This window comes from Suricata suricatta, chromosome 15 (genome assembly GCF_006229205.1).
Source record: "Suricata suricatta isolate VVHF042 chromosome 15, meerkat_22Aug2017_6uvM2_HiC, whole genome shotgun sequence".
NCBI classification, from domain to species: Eukaryota; Metazoa; Chordata; class Mammalia; order Carnivora; family Herpestidae; genus Suricata; species Suricata suricatta.
Genome location: NC_043714.1, coordinates 50,763,200 through 50,780,868, shown reverse-complemented (window position 1 = coordinate 50,780,868; position 17,669 = coordinate 50,763,200). Strand labels below are relative to the sequence as shown.

The window sequence follows — 17,669 nt, the reverse complement described above, 5'->3', positions numbered from 1 at the left end:
GCTCGCACTGTCTCTCTCTGTCTCTCAAAAATAAATAAAAGACATTAAAAATTTAAAAAAAAATGAATAAACATTAAAAGAAAATGAATTACTTCCTGAGGAGGAGGATAAAGAGGTTAATTCTTTTATTTTTTATATTTTTTAAAGTTTATTTTGAGAGGGACAGAGTGCGAGTGGGGAAGAGGCAGAGAGGGAGAGAGAGTGAGGGACAGAGAACCCCAAGCAGGCTCTGCACTGTCAGCACAGAGCCAGATGGTGGGGCTTGGACCCAGGAAACCATGAGAGTTGAATCTGCGACAAAACCATCAGTCCAGTGCTTAACCAGCTGAGCCACCCAGGTACCCTGAGGTTAATTCTTTTAAAAATTGTCATTTTTAGGAATGGTGAAGTATGATTGAAGAGCTCTTCTTGGCAACTTGGTTTCTTTTATACTACCCAAGTAGTTTACATTATTTCAGCAAAAATGTTGGTGGACGATGTGTGAAGCTTTGTGTTTAGGATGTGAGGTTTAAGATGTGCTCTCGTCATGGAGTTTTAGTACTGGCTCATTTTTATTCTCTTGTTTTAAATAATATTAGCAAATTGTTCTAAAGTTCCCTTTGCTATATAAAAAGTACAACTGTCAGTTTTGGTTTTCCTTTTTCCCCCCAAATTTTATTTATTTTGAAAGAGAGAGAGAGAGAATGAGTAGGGAAGGGGCAGAGAGAGAGAAGGAGAAACACAATCCCAAGCAGGCTCCATGCTGTCAGCACAGAGCCCAGTGTGGGGCTCGATGAGATGAACCCATGAGATCACGACCTGAGCCGAGATCGGGAGTCGCGCACCTAACTGACTGAGCCACCCAGGCACTCCAGTTTGTGTTTTTCTATGCCAAAGAACTAAGCAAAAAAACTCCTTTTTATAAAATTATGATTGTCTTTTGGCAGTTCCATGTTTGGGCATTTATTTTATTTTATTTTAAACTTTATTTATTTACTTGAGAGACACAGAGGCAGTGTGAGTTGGAGGGAGAGAGAATCCTAGGCAAGCTCCATGCTGACAGTGCAGAACCTGACTCGAGGCTTGAACTCATGAAACCATGAGATCATGACCTGAGCTGAAACCAAGAGTTGGATGCTCAACCAACTGAGCCACCCAGGCACCCCTCTGAGCCACCCGGGCACCCCTTATTTTATACAGATCTTTCTCTACTTACAGTGGGCACTTCCTGTGTCCTTCTTTTACTAGCCCTCTATTCCTCCACATACCACCTTCAGTCCCTAAGCTATGTTGTCTGTTACTATAGATTAGTTTGCATTTTTTAGAGTTTTATATACATGGAACTATACAGTGTATTCTTTTTTGTCTGCTTCTTTTACTCACCATAATTACTGTTACTTCATGCCTGTGTGAGAGAAGGATATTGAAATTTCTGACTATAATTGTAGATTTTTCTTTTTCCTCGCAGTTCTGTTCATTTTTGCTTCATATATTTTGAAGCTCTGTTATGTTGCATAAGCACTGTTGGTTATTATGTCCTTCGTCCAGCTGTCTTTTGCTAAATATTACCATCGTGTGTGTATTTACTTATTTCTACCTTTTAACCTGTTTGTGTTTTCGTATTTAATATGCATTTCTTATTGGCAGAAATAGTTGAGTCGTGTTTTTTTATTCAACCTGACAATCTCTACCTTTTCATTATGCTTATGATTATTGATTTTGTTAGTTTAATATTTCATCTTGCTAGTGGTATTCTGTTTATACTATCTAGTCTTTGGGAAAGTGGAATTTTCCTTTTTTTTTTTTTTTCATTTTTTCCATTTTCATTTTTCTACCTTCTTTTGGGTTGAGTATTTTTTTTTTTTTCTTTATAAGACATTTTTTAATGTTTATTTCTTTCTGAGAGAGAGAGAGAGCGCGCGCACAAGCAGGGGAACGGCACAGAGAGAGGGATATACAGAATCAGAAGCAGGCTCCAGGCTCTGAGCTGTCAGCACAGAGCCAGATTCAGGGCTTGAACTCAGAGCTGTGAAATGAACTGAGATGAAGTCGGATACTTAACCAACTGAGCCACCCAGGGACCTCTGGGTTGAGTATTAAGAATTCATTTTTATCACATTTCTTGGTTTACTAGTTTTAGCTCTTTGTTATTTTACTAGTTGCTTTAGAGTTAATGGTATACATCTTTAAAGATTTTTTTTTTTGATGTTTATTTTTGAGACAGCGAGTGAGCGAGGGTGTGTGCTCAGGTTGGGGAGGAGCAAACCGACAGGGAGACCGAGAGTCTCAAGCAGGCTCTGTGCTGCCAATGCAGAGTCCAGTGTGGGGCTCAAACTCGAGTCGGGAGATCAGGACCTGGGTGGAAACCAAAAGTCAGATGCTTAACTGACTAAGCCATCCAGATGTCCCAACAGTATACGTCTGTAATTTACTACATATGTTCAAATGATGTTACACTTCACTCGTAATATAAGACTCTACAATAGTGTACTTCTGTTTCTTTTCTAGATGCTATTAAGTTTGTATTTTCCTTTTTTATTTTTTTGTAATGTTTACTTATTATTGGGAGACAGAGAATCTGAAACAGTCTCTGATTTGTCAGCACAGAGCCCGACATGGGGCTCGAACTCACAAACCGCAAGATCATGACCTGAGCCGAAGTCAGATGCTTAACTCACTGAGCCACCCAGGCACCCCTGGCTTGTATTTTCAAAAGACATTTTTGCCATGTGTAGGAATCTAGGTTTATACCTTTTCTTCTTTCAGTACATTTGACCCTTGGATACTGTAGGTTTGAAATACGCAGGTCCATCTATATGTGGGTTTTTTTTTTCAGTAAATATAGAACTGTAAATGTGTTTTCTCTTTCTTATGATCTTTCTTATGATATTATATGATATTTTCTTTCTTATGATATAGCATTTTTTTCTAGCTTATTTTATGTAAGACCACAGAATGTACTACATATACAGAATATGTGTCAACTGTATTATTGGTAAGATTCCTGGTCAAAAGAAGGCTATTAGTAGTTAAGTTTATGGGGAGTCAAAAAGTTATATGTTGATTTTCGAATGTGCCAGGGTCAGTGCCCCTTACCTCTCTGTCATTCAAAAGTCAGATATACTCCAAAGATGCTGCCCCACTCTCTTCCGGCTATTGTTGTTTGGATAAGAAATCTGGTGTTTTCCAATCTTTATTCTTTTATATATGACACGGTGTTTTTCTCTTTTATGTTGCTTTTGAGCAGTTTGATTATGTTACATTGCTGTGGTTTTCCTCATCAGTCTTGTGCTTTGAGTTTGTTGGTCGGTCTAGATCTGTGGGTTTATAGTTTTCAAATTTGTAAAATGTTCCGCCATTTTTTATCAATTCTATTTCTTCAGAAATCTTCTTTATTTTAAGGAATCTAGTTACCCATTTTTATTTTATTATTTTTTGTAAGTTTATTTATTTTTGAGAGAGAGAGAGAATACAGGTAAGGGGCAGAGAGGGGGAGAGAGAATCTCGAGCAGGGCGTGTGCTGATAAGCACAGAGCCTGATGCAGGGCTTGATCCCATGAACTGTGACATCCTGACTGTGCTCAGATCAAGAGAGTCCGATGTTAACTGACTGAGCCACCCAGGCGTCCCCAGTTGCCCATTTGTAGATTGCTGGAAATTGACCCTACCTTATCAGTGCACTTGATTTTTGTGTTTTTTCCATTGTTTTTTTCCCTCTATTGTAATAGGATAATTTGTAGATTGCTGGAAATTGACCCTACCTTATCAGTGCACTTGATTTTTGTGTTTTTTCCATTGTTTTTTTCCCTCTATTGTAATAGGATAATTTCTACTTTCATGCCTTTAGCTTCACTAATCTTTTTTGTCCAATTTGGTGTTAATCCCATTACATGTATTTTTCGTCATAGATGTAGTTTTCATAACTCTTTTTTACATTTTTCATGGCCGTTTTGAACAGATGGAGTATACTTTTTATGTCTTTTTTGTCTTTATAGTTTTGAACAATGGAATGGACTTTAATAACAGTGTTCTGCTAATTATAACTTCTGTGTCAGTTATGTTGAGCTTCTGTTGATTGATTATTCTCTTCATTGTGGGTTTTTTTTCCCCCTCTTTCCATGCTTAGTAATATTTGGATGCTAGAAATTGTGAATTTTACCTTGTTGGCTGGAGAATAGTTTGTGTTCTTACAAATCTTCTTGAACTTGATTCTGGGATGCAGTTGAGTTACTGGAAACGTTAATTTCATTTAGTCTTTTATGATTTGTTAGGCTGGTCTGGAGCAATGTTCAGTCTAGGGCTAATTATTGCCCACTACTGAGATAGGGCTTTTCTGTGTATTTTACCCATTATCCCCTGAATTAGGTTTTTCTCCATTCTACCTGTTGGTAACAGTCACAGTTCCCAGCCTTGGGTGAGTGCCCCAAACTTCCCTCTAATTCTAGAAGAGGTAGAAGAGAATGGAATAATAAACAACAATGTGAGAATTAACCTTGGACAGGAAAAGAGAAACAGGAAAAATCAAACTTCTTTTTCTTCATATGTACCATATAACAAGTACTTTACATGTTTTTAAGGTCAGCTTGTTACTTTCATAGGACAAGTATTACATTTTCATTACAGATGAGGAGAAGGGGTAGAAAGGCTAGTAACTTAAAGCTGCTTGACAGTGGCAAAACAGACTCTAAAGCTCATGCCTTTTCTAGTGATCTCTGTGTTCTCTCTAGGCTGTTTCTTTAGAGGAGGGAGAATAAAAGCTGGTGAAGATTTATGCTGTAGTTGAACTAAGGGAAGAAACAAGCTCTGTCACTGTTGGAGTTATGTAGAGTTTACTGTAAAATTCATATCTGCTCTTAGGGTAGAAAATATGGGGAAGAGAAGTAGATGGCTGTGTTAATTTGTGCACAAGCATTGTATAAAATGGATTAGTGGGAGCAATGCTCTGAATTCTATTTCTGCTGTGTTCTATAATTCTAGCTTCAGAACTCATAATACAGACTTGTGTAGTAGTTTTAGTTTTGCTCTCTACAGTTTCAGTTAGCCCTGTCAACTGCCGTGTAGAAGCAGATGAACCTCCTTCTGATGTATTGTCAGATCAGGGGTTGCCTAACACTGTGTCACAGTGCCTGTCACTCACGTCACTTCATCTGATCATGCAGCCATGTTATCTCACATCATTACAAGAAGGCTGAGTAAGCTATTTAGAGAGAGACCACATGCATGTAGCTTTTATGACAGTATATTGTTATAATTTCTCTATTGTTAATTTCTTACTAGCCCTAATTTATAAATTAAACTTTATTATTCGTATGTATGTACAGGAAAAAACAATATATAGGGATCAGTATCTGTGATTTCAACCCTCCACTGGGGATCTTAGGACGTATCTTTTGCAGGTAGGGGGAGTGGGCTTGGGGGCTACAGTACTCTGTTTTTGTTTTTGTGTTTTTTGCATTTTTATTTTTTATACACAAATAGCAAACTCAGTAAGTAACTTGGCCAAAAGACTTAATTCATTGGGTATGATTAGAAGATAAATAGTCTAAGAAGTGACCTTTTTAAGTTAACATTTAATGTTTTTTACCTCTACCCCTACTTTTTTTAAAGTACTATACTTTGCCTCTATCAGTATTGGAATGAATCATACTTAATTGAGTCAAAAGAGCTGAATTTTGGCAATTTCATGTGGTTCAACATAATAGTATATTTTAAAGGACAAGAAGCAGTAATTGTAGTAGTAATTGTAACCATTGTTACATTACAAGGATCATGTGTGTTTTATACTTACTAGTATATGTCTGCTGCCAAGCACAATACACACAGTAGACATTCAACAAATAATTTGTGAATGAGAAGCTATAGGTTTTTAGGTTTCATACAGGTTTTGTAAGAAATTTAGGTAAAGATTAAGGGAAATTTTCTTCTTGTCAGGCCCTACTTTCTTTTTAGAAGACTGAAAGAGAAGGATTTTTTAGCAAAGCTCTTTTATTTCTAAAGTGAAGAATTTTTCAGCAGTGCTCTTGCATTTCTAATGCAAGATAATAAATAATAAAAATTTTATTACTTTGGCTTCTTAGCCTTCTGTTAAAGAGGATCCCCTTCCACCATTTCCAACAACCCAGTGGAAATGTAATATTCCTTGCTTTCTACCTCCTTTCTTGGGAGGCTCTCCATTGCTTTTGCCTTTCAGTTTCTCTGTCTCTTCTTTTATAAACTCAAGGTGGTTGGCATGAAAAATGCAATGATAATTTCTCCTTTCTCATTTGAGGCCAGAGGTGCAGCTTATCTGTGCATTAACAGCTTCTACAAACTATTAAGTATGTAATATGCCCAATACTCACTTCTGTGTCCAAATAACTTACATAAATTATCTTGTCAGAATAGAACAAAGACTTGACTATATCATAGTCACCTAATAATAGTTTTCCAGATCGTTATGTACACAGATGAGATGTTGTAGTAAGACAGAGGGCTTAGAAGCCTCTGGCTTGTTTGGGATCGCCCTGGGTTGTTGGCACAAATACAAGTAAATGTTTTTGTCATGTCCTTCTTTAGTATTGCTGCTTTGGGCCATTATTTTATCATGCACATTTCTTGCAGTATTGAGTTTCATCCACACAGTGGTGCTAGAAAACCAAGAATTGATGATTGTTTCTCTCCTAATCCGTGGAATGTATACTTCTAACTGTTCCTTACAAAATAAATAATTCCTCGAATCATGTAATAGCAATTTCCTCAACCTTCATCAATCCATAAAAAAGTTTACAATGATTTTATTCCTGAGATACGTCTAAACTTTAGTCATCCATTACCAAGATTACTGCAGTAACTTCCTAATGAATCTTTCTGGTGTAAACCTTGAAAATAAAACAGCCAGGGCACCTGGGTGGCTTGGTCAGTTCAGCATCCGACTCCCGCTCAAGTCTTGATCTTGTGGTTTTTGAGTTCAAGCCCTGTGTTGGGCTCAGAACCTGGAGCGTGCTTTAGATTCTGTCTCCCTCTCTCTCTTCCCTTCCCCCACTCATGCTTTGTCTCTATCTCTCAAAAATAAATAAATAAATAAATGTTAAAAAAAAATAAAAATAAAACAGCCACGTTAATTTTATCAGCAAAATGGATTTATTTGGGATTATTAGAGAATTGTAATTCAGGACATGCAGGCTTTGGCCAAACCATTGGCAAGTCCAGCAAACTAAGAATGTTATTTTATGGAGAAGAAGGAGGGAGTTGGGAGGGATTGTTTTGAATGAAAAAAGTCCATTGGAGAACAGCAAAAGTACAGGGTAATGTTGATTTCCCATGACCTAAGGTACAGGAGTACTCCCATTTCTTGAAGGAGATACAATGTTTATCTTTTCCCTCTTGGGGCCTGTAATTGAGGCTTCTGCCTATTGAATATTCTTCTGTTGGGGTCTGCAATTGCCAGTTGATATTGAGTGGTAGGGTCCCCCTGCTGGCCTCCCTTCTGTCCTTCTAGTGAGGTTTCCCTTAATATTTACAGTGGATTTTAACTTGCTTTGCTTTTGTCTGTTTTACATTTTGTACAAGAAGTAATCTTTTATAAATTTGAATCCAAACTTTACTCTTCTGCTTAAAAACTCTTAAATGAATTACAGTTAAGTTTACTGATAAATAAAGATAAGGTCTTTCATGATCCAATTCCTTCCTAGTTCCCTGTTTATCTGTAGCCTTTTCTTGTACAAGTCTCCATGGTGCTTTGTACTTCAGTCGTCTTTTGGTTTTTTTGAACACAAGTTTTTCCTCCTACTTTTGCCTGTTTTTCCTTCTGCCTGTGATAAGTAGGGGTGTGTGTGTCTGTGTGCATGTGTATGTGTAGATGTATTTCTTCATAAGTTTCTTCAGCATATGTCCTTTCTAGCTTGGGTCATATTTCTGAAAACTTTCATTAATTCCCCTTCATAGATCAGTGCCCAGTGTTATTTGTTTTCATCCAGTAATTTTTCTTCCAAACATTTATTACAGTTTCATTATATATTTACTTATGTAGTTATTTGACTGATGTCCATTTCTTCACTGAATCTACCTACCTAAGGTAGATTCTGTGTTCTTAATCATCATTGTATTGTTGGTGCCTACTAAATTATTGGTGAATGAATCAGTGAATGAATATGTCAGCCAGGCCTCAAGGCAGGTAGGTAATGGAAGTAGGAACAGATGAACACATGGAAAAAAAGAAAATACTTGAAATTAGAATACTGTGAGTTGAGTTTTATATTAACGTAAGATATTAGCCCAGCATAGTTTACTTTTATATTTTCTGTCAGAGTAGAAATTAATTCTAGGTCAAGAACAGCCCTGAGTGGTAAGGGTTCCTATCTGCATGTGAAGGAAAGAGGAGTGAGGTCACATTTAGCCTAATAAAATTATGTTAATGAATTAGGTATAATAGAGGTAAAAAGCATTTTAAAAACTATAAACACTCTCCATGAGATGGACTTAATATTTGCCCCAGAGACAGGAAATCCTTCAATTTTTAAATTTCTCTGTTCTTTTTATTCATAATTATAAGGAGGAGGTGCATAAAAGAAAAGACGTTATGGCATGAAAAGCCCTCTCGTATGGCCACTGTCAGGGATCATGTCATTTTTGACTCACTGCTTATCCTCTAGACACAGTGCCTAGTGGGTGCCTAGAAATCATTTTAGAATAAATAATGTAGTGAATTTGTTCTGAAAGCCTTTGTGATTTCTTCATCTTGTAAGCATTCTGCAGAACGAAATAATCAGAAGTGAAACCTATGATGTTTGTTTATTTTTCTTCTATTTCAGCTGTGGCAGAAGTAAAACTTCGAGATGATCAGTATACACTGGAACACATGCATGCTTTTGGAATGTATAATTACCTGCACTGTGACTCATGGTATCAAGACAGTGTCTACTACATTGACAACCTTGGAAGGGTTATGAATTTAACAGTGATGCTGGTAAGAAAAATACCTGTCATAAGAGGCTTTTCCAATAAATCTGATTCTTAAGTTTCATTTTTAATTTGATGTCCAGAGAATTGAGGTATACATATCTTTAATCTATGGAATCCTATCATTAATCTATATTAGACCCCATTCTGTTTAGTTCAATTTTAATTTTTCCCTTTGTTCCTATCACTTATTTATTCCCCTCCACACCCACCAATGAGCAACAACTCTAGTAGGTTTTATAGATCAATACTGATGTAAATGTTCACGTGTGCTTTTTCTAATGTGAAGTATCCACCCCAACTATGACAGTGAATTTGTTTATTTTTCCTTTTAATTCTTGCTTTATGTATTTTAATCATGTTAATTGGGGCACAAACATTTTGTCTGCTATGGATTTGCCCTTTTAGCATTATGAAATACCCCTCTTTATCTCTAGACTCTGGGAATGATTTTTGTCTTGAAATCTTCTAATATTTATATAGTGTGATAGGTTTTTTTTTAGTAGTATTCATCTTTTTCTTTTTTGTCTTTCACTTTATCAGTGTTGTTGTTTTTAGTCTGATGCTTTAGACATTCAGCCATCCTGACATGACAGTGTTGTTATTTTTAAAGTGCGTCTCTTGCAGACAGCACACATTTGGGTCTTGTTTTGTATCTAGCATGACAATTTGTCCTTTGAATGAAGGACCTAGTACATTTATATTTACTGTAATTACTGATATGATTGGGTTTATGTTACCATTTTCCTGTCATTGCAGTTTGTCCCATCTGTTCTTTGTTCTTTATCTCTCTTTTCCTTCCTGTTTTGGGATTAGTCAAATTTTCTTAAAATTCTATTTAATTTTCCCTTTTGGGTTTTTATCTAAACCTGTTTGTACTATTATTTCTTTTCAATGGTTAATGTAGAGATTTTAGTATTCACCCTTAAATGGTAATAGTTTGCCTCTAGTATTATTTTTTTTAATTTTTAATGTTTATTTATTATAATTTTTTATGTTCTTTATTTATTTTGAGAGACAGAGAGAGATGGCTCCAGCAGGGGAGGGTCAGAGAGAGAGAGGGAGACACAGAATCCGAAACAGGCTCCAGGTTCTGAGCTGTCAGCACAGAGCCCAATGCAGGGCTTGAACCCACGAACCGTGAGATCATGTCCTGAGCCGAAGCCAGACACTTAACCAACTGAGCCACCCAGGCGCCCCTCTAATATTATTTTACTATGAAAACTTTACAGTAATATTTCCCTTTTACCTTCAGGCTCTTTTTGTCCTATATTTTACTTCATATGTTGTAAATCCCACACTGTTAATGTATTTGCTTTAAACAGTCAGTACGATGATAATAGTTTCCTAACCACTCTCTGCTCTTTCTAGCACACCTATACCTTGTATCTACAGAATCGTCAATCTAATTTTTTTTAAGATTCCACATGTAAGATTCATAGGGTATTTGTCTTTTCTGACTTATTTCACTTAGCATAATGCCTCAAGATCCATCCATATAGTCACCAGGGGCAAGTTTCATTCCTTTTTATGGCTAAATAAAATATTCCATTTTTTAAATATATGATACATTTTCTTTATCCATTTATTTGTTGATGGACACTTAGGTTTTTGACTATTGTAAATAATGCTGCTGTGAACAAAGGTATACATATATCTTTTTGAGTTAGTGTTGTATTTTCTTGTGATAAATACCCAGAAGTAGAATTGCTGGGTCATGGGGTAATTCTGTTTTTAGTTTTTTGAGAAATCTCCATACTATTTTCCATAGTGGGTGCACCAATTTACATACCCACCAACAGTGCATGAGGATTTCCTTTTCTCCACATCCTTTCCAACACTTGTTATTTCTGGTCTTTTTGATACTAGCCATTCTGGCATGTATGCAGTGATAATCTCATTGTGATTTTGATTTGCATTTCTCTGATGATTACTGATGTTGAGCAACTTTTCATATACTTGTTGGTTATCTGTAGGTCTTCTTTGGAAAAATGTTCAGAGCCTCTGCCCATTTTTAAAAAATGTTTATTTATTTTGAGAGAGAAAGAACATTAGAGCAGGGGAGGGGCAGAAAAAGAGGGAGAGAGAGAGAATCCAAAGCAGGTTCCGTGCTATCAACCCAGAGCCTGATGCGGGGCTCAAACTCATGAACTGTGAGATCAGAGCTGAAATCCAGAGTTGTATGCTTCAACTACTGAGCCATCTAGGCCCCACCCCCATTTTTTAATCAGATTGTTTGTGAGGTTTTGTTGGGGGGAGGGTGGATTGCTATTGTATAAGTTCTTTATATATATTTTGGATACTTTATGATTTGCAAATATTTTCTCTCATTCCCTAGATTGACTTTTCATTTTGTTGATCATTTCCTTTGTTCTGGAAGCTTTTTAGTTTGATATAGTTGCACTCGTTCATTTTTGTTTTTATTGCCTTTGCTTTTGGTGTCCAATTTTAAAAATCACTGCAAAGACCAACATCTAGGAATTTACCACTTAATGTTTTCTTTTGGCTGTTTTATGACTTCAGGTTATATTCAAGTCTTTAATATAGTTTGAGTTTATTTTTGTGTATGAATAATGTAGGGGTCCAGTTTTATTCTTTTGCATGTGGCTGTCTGCTTTTCCAAAGACCATTTATTAAAGAGTCTGTCTTCTCCCTATTGTATATTTTTGGCTCATTTGTTGTAAATTAATTGATCATATATGTATGATTTTATTTCTGGACTCTATTCTGTTCCACTGACTTCCACCTCCATACTGTTTTGATTATTTTAGCTTTGTAAAGTTTTTTGTAATCAGGAAGCATGATGCCTCCAGCTTTGTTCCTTCTTTTTCAAGATTGCTTTAACTTCCTGAGGTCTTTTGTAGTTTTATACAAATTTGAGGATTGTTGTATTTCTAAGAAAACTGACATTGGACTTTTAAATGGGATTGCATTGAATCTATAGTTTGTTTTGGCTAGTATGGAATAATATTCTTCCAATCCATGAGAATGGAATGTATTTCCATTTGTTTGTATTTTCTTGTAAATTCTTTTTATTAGTTTCCTGTGTGTCCTTCCAGAGATGGTGTGTTTTTTCCGTATGTCTGTATTTTATTTTTTTAGCAAGTGTAAACACAAAGTGATATATTTTTAAAATATAAACTCCTCATCTTGGTATATACACTTTATTGTGCTCTTCTCTCCCACCTTGTGTTTTACCATTTTGTACACTAGTCTCTTGCACTTCCTGAGACATGCCCTGTGTCCTGTTGTCCTCTGCTCATTTCCCATGTGATTAACTCTCTCTGGAACATTCTCAGTTCTTGCCAGGTTGCTTCCCAGTCTTTACCTAAGACTTAGCAAACCATCTCTCCTGTTAAGCTTTCCCTGATAGTCCCCCCTTTGCTCCTCAGGGAGTATTCAGACTGTTGGCTCTCAGATTTATGTGAGCTTTGAATTCCTTCTAGGCCAGAGGTTCACAAGACTTTTTCTGCATAGGGCCAGATGATAAATATTGTACAGTTTGTAGGCTAGACAGGCTTATGTCACAGCTGCTCTGATTTGGTGTAGTAGTGTGAAAACAGCATTAGAGAATATGTAAATGAATGAATGTGACTGCATTCCAACCTCATTGACTATAGTTTGCCAACGCTTGGTCCAGGCCCTGGGGTTTTCTTATATTTCTATAATCCTGCCACCCACCAGAAGGCTTGGTCAGTATGTTTGTTGAAATAACAACTGTTTAAAGCTAATTTTTATCCTTTGTCGTCGTCTTTGCATTCTTGATAGGATCTTCCTCTTATTTCTTCTCTGGGTTCAGATATGAGTCTTTGGTTTGTTGAGATAAATAACTTTACTGTGCTGACAGCTCAGAGCCTGGACCCTGCTCCAGATCCTTGTCTCCCTCTCTACCCCTCCCCTGCTCACATGCGCACTCTCTCTCAAAAATAAACAAACATTAAAAGAAAAGGTGTATAATATACACTTTAAAATTAACTGATTAGATCTTATATGGAAAAGACCTACCATATAACTTTTTTTTTTTTTTTTCCAGCTGGTAACACTGTATGTTTGAGGATCCCTAGTCCCAAATTTTGGTTTTTGCAGGTTTATCTCCTCCTAGGCTGGAGAGTTGTCCCTAGAGAGGAGTCCTCCAGGTTTTTGTCTGACAGGTATAAGGCCTCTTTTCTGAGATCCAAGCAAAAGAAAAGAGTTTGTGGTATTATCTTTTAATATGTGGGGTTCTGACTCATTCCCCTCTTTTCTTTCAGTTGTGTCCTTTGCCCCTGTGTTTAACTGGGCCTGGTGGCCAGAGCCAGTCTAGTTTAGACTCAGAGAATCTACAGGTTTTTCCTATAATGGGGAATTTATATTGTTTTGGAGAGAATTGGTATTTTTATGATTTTTTTTCCACACCAGAACATGGTATATCTTTCCATTTATTTAGGTATGCATTTATGTCCTTAAGTAAGAGTTTTGTAGTTTTCCTTTGACCTTATGCTCATTTTATTAAATTTATTCTTAAATATTTTGAGGTTTTAGCCCATTGTTAATAAAATAAAGTTTTTCTATTTTTTTAGGTGCTTATTATATAAACATTGAAATAACAGCCACCTTACTTGATAATTTATTAATTTTTACCTACTCCCATTTGGATTTTCAAAATGTACAATTATATCATCAGCAGGAGGAAATAGTTTTATCATTCCTTTTCTAATATTTTTAAAATGGAAATAACATTCCCCTGCCATATCATTTTTGTCTTCTTGCTGTTACAAGACAAACCTCTATAACAATAATAATGGGGATTGCAGGTATCCTTGTTTACTTGATTTTAATTATAATGGCTCTTATTTTTGTAAATATTTTTTTTAACATTTATTTATTTTTGAGAAAGAGAGAAACAGCATGAGGGGGGGTTGTGGCAGAGGAGAAGGAGACACAGAATCTGAAATAGGCTCCAGCCTCTGAGCTGTCAGCACAGAACATGATGTGGGGCTTGAACCCATGAACTGTGAGACCATGACCTGAGTGAAGTTGGACACTTAACTGACTGAGCCACCGAGGCGCCCCAAATGTTTGTTTATTTTTGAGAGAGAGAGCCAGCAGGGGAGGGACAAAAAGAGAGAGGGACAGAAGATCTGAAGCAGACTCTGTGCTGACAGCAGAGAGCCTGAAGTGGGGCTCGAACCCACAAGATCATGACGTGAGCCAAAGTCGGACACTTAGCCAACTGAGCCACCCAGGTGCCCCCTTATTTTTTCAGTTTCTGTTCCGCTATATTTTATCACATGGTTTTCAGCACTCACTTATTGTTATGATTATATGCTTTTCACTAATTATCAATGTAGTGAATTAAATTGATACATTTGTTAAATTGCTTATTTTCCTGGGATAAACCCTTTTTGGTAAGAGTATGCTCTTTTCATACAATATTGGCTTGTATTTTCTGATATTTTATTTTTAGAATATTTGTATTCACTGTCACAAATTATAGCTGTTTTGGTTTTTTGGGGTTTTTTTTTAGTGATATATGTCAGAATTTCATTAAAGTTTTGCCGGCCGAAAGGAATTGGAGAGCTTTGTGGAGCTGGAACAGTTTTAAGATTGGAATGATCTTTTCTTTATATGTTAAATAAAGATCCTTTCTGGACCTGTCTTCTATCCCTTTGTCCTTTTCAATGTGAGTCTTCCAATTACCTATCCAATTTATTCTGTGGTAATTGTCTTAGTCAAACTCTGTTTTTCGGGTAATTTTGTAATATATTTTTTTGTTAGAGAAGATCATTCCTTTCTTCTTAAGTTCTCAGATTTGTTGCTGTAAATTTGCATGTTTTATGCTTTAAGATTCTCTTCTCTTTTTCCTTTCTCTGTACTTTTTCCTTAATCACACTTTAGAAGGATATTTGTATTATTTTTAAAGACCCATGTCTGGGGTTGTTTTAGTTTGTTTTCTGCTTAGTTCAGCTTTTGTCTTTGGTTTTCAAACTGTATATAATGCTCATCAGAATCACTCGGAGTAACTGATAAAAAGAAAGACTAATTTAAAGTTAACGGTTCTTAAAGATCTGATTCAGTATGTCAGGGTTGGTTATGGTCTGGGAATCTGCTTTTTATCAGGTACCTTATATGATTTCGTTTGTGGTCAGGTGACCAAGTTTTCCTTTTTGTTTTTGTTTTGTTTTTAATTTTTTTTAATGTTTATTTACCTTTGGGGGGGGAGGGACAGAGAGAGAGGGAGACACAGAATCTGAAAAGGGCTCCAGGCTCCGAGCTGTCGGCACAGAGCCCAACGTGGGGCTCAAACTGGAATGGCAAGATCGTGACCCAGGCTGAAGTCAAACGCATAACCAACTGAGCCACCTAGGCGCCCCATCAGCGACCAAGTTTTCAGGAATTCTACAGCTGTGGTACAGAAGAATACCACACTTCTTATTTTTTGGATCAGCAACAAGAAATTGACTTACTTTTTGAAGTTCTGTGTTGGGGTCAGGCGGAGAATGTTGGCCACTGGCTACACGTTGGCTTTTTTATTTTTAAGCAGAAAAATTGTTCTGATACCCATTTGACTGTCTTAAGTTTTTTTCCTTTTTAGTCAAAGGCACACGTGCACAAATCTCAAAGAGGTTCTTCTGCTGTGGCTGGCTTACAAATAAATCCCACCTCCCCTTTGTTAAATCTGCACCAAACACTGCCGGCAAAGGGAAGTCTATAAGCACCCAAGAAAGGAAATCCACAGTCATCTGACCTTGAGACCTTGTCAGGAGTCAGCAGATGGCAGCAGTTCAACACACAAGTTTATAGAAGCTTTCTCCTGAGTCAGTGGGATCTGTGGGTTTACAGTCCGTAGTTTTAGAGAACTGCCAGTTGCGAGGAAGAAGTGCTTTTAGAGGGCAGAAAATGCCTTAGGAAAGCAAAAAAAAATAAGTTCTTGAAATTTAATTCTTATGTTTGTGTTTTATTAGGTATTAAGACTTCTTTTAAAGTAATGCATTTTGTTTCTTAATATTTAGATAATTCATTCAGTCATTAGTTTTTTACTTATCTGAGAAGCTACTTTGTTTCTTCTAAAGAAGTGTGTCATCTCATGAGGCCTCTTAAACTCCACTTAAGATTGAGGAGAGTTAGCGGATCCCTCCGCATGAAACCAGCCCTTGTGAGGCTGGGTCGTGGACTGCGTGTCGCGCCGTGACTGCTCGCTGGTCCAGCGCGCTGCCCGCCGGCGTCTCCGGATTAGCGCCTCTCGACCTGTGCCTCACTGTATTTTCTGCAATTGTGTTTACTAATAGGGGGCCAGTTATTTACCTGCCTAAAGACAACAAGGGAAGAGTAAGTTAACTTGAACTGTATGTTCTCCATGAATTATTAAAAGTTGTATGTTATATAGAGACATCAGTCACTCAAATTCCACTTAATAAAACATCATTTCTTAAAGCTTTTGCACAAAAAAGAGAGAGAAAGGAAAAAGGGAAAATGATGTTTTGTTTTTCTTTCAAATAAACCTAACCATTATTAGTGATGAAAGCCTTTCTCCAGAAAAGATCACTTCTTTTAAAAGGGCAAAATTTTAAATGTCAGTGTGTAACAATACTAGTAAATGGCATTCTGACTTAATTTTGCTTGGCCATTTTTCTTTGAACTTGGGTAGTGCTTTCTATAAACGTATATGTATTAGAAAAATGCCTTGTCAGTTCAAACTTTATCTTCGTAGCTATTAACTCATAGGCCTTCAAACTCCTATTTAGAGATGTTTTTCATAAATACAGTTCATATGTAATTTACTGTGTCATTTACATACAATATATTGACATAATTTTTGTATTACATTTTATTTATCCAGGAATTTAATTAAAAATGTTATTTAATGTGCTAGCCTGAAGAAAAACTGAATATGGTAGTTGCATTCATAATGTTTTGTTTTGTTCTTGCAGGGGGAGGGGAATATTCCAGAAATTGCAGTGAGATCTTAGGTATCATTTGTTTAGAAAAACCAACTTCATAAGATTTTATAATAGTTAAATGAGATAGCAAAAAGTCAAAGCACTTATTTAATATAATGCTTGGACATGTAGTCTTTCAGTAAATGTTCCACTCATCAATGAAATTTTAATTCTTTTGCAATTCAGCTGTGAAATGTTACTACAGAATTATTTTAAACAGCCTCGAATATAGTTAAATTAACCTTTTTTTTTTGTCTGAAAGAAGAAGCTATGGGACAAAAACATTATAGATGCCAGTATCTTAAAGCATTATTATGATACTTTGTAAAACTTTCAATGGAAGTTATTCCATTGAAAATAAAATAATTTAATACTCTAAGATTTGCAGAAGGAAGTATTTTTATTGCATACAACCCATTTAAAATTAGATGGACCCTTTGAGCCTTAGATTTAAAAAATTAGGAACATTCAGTTTGCTTTCACTTACCATTTATTAAAAGGTTATCATTTAACTTATGTAAGGGAGATACTGTGTTTTCTTTTATATTTTAATTATTTTAGCTTTACGTTTATATATTTGAATGTCTTAGTCATTATATAGGATATCGAAATCATTTATCTGATAACTAGACTTCCAGCAATCTCAGTTATGTGTAACCGTACATTTAAAAGAAAGTGGCTTAAGGGTGGCTCCGTTGGTTAAGCATTCGACTTTGCTCTCGTCATGATCTTGCTGTTTGTGAGTTCACGCTCCGCGTTGGGCTCTGTGCTGTCAGTGTGGAGACTCCTTTGTATCTTCCTTTCCCATCTCTCTCTGCTCCTTCCGTACTCATT

The 17,669-nt window shown here is 36.3% G+C and overlaps 1 protein-coding gene across 1 annotated transcript in view; it reads left to right on the top strand.

Annotated features, from left to right (window-relative positions):
- NUDCD1 (NudC domain containing 1) overlaps window positions 1–17,669 on the top strand; it is an 82,594-nt gene that overhangs the window by 3,872 nt on the left and 61,053 nt on the right. The window contains exon 2 of the mRNA XM_029923478.1: window positions 8,769–8,923. Within this exon, the coding sequence (XP_029779338.1) occupies window positions 8,769–8,923 (155 nt within the window). The remainder of the gene's footprint in view (window positions 1–8,768; window positions 8,924–17,669) is intronic.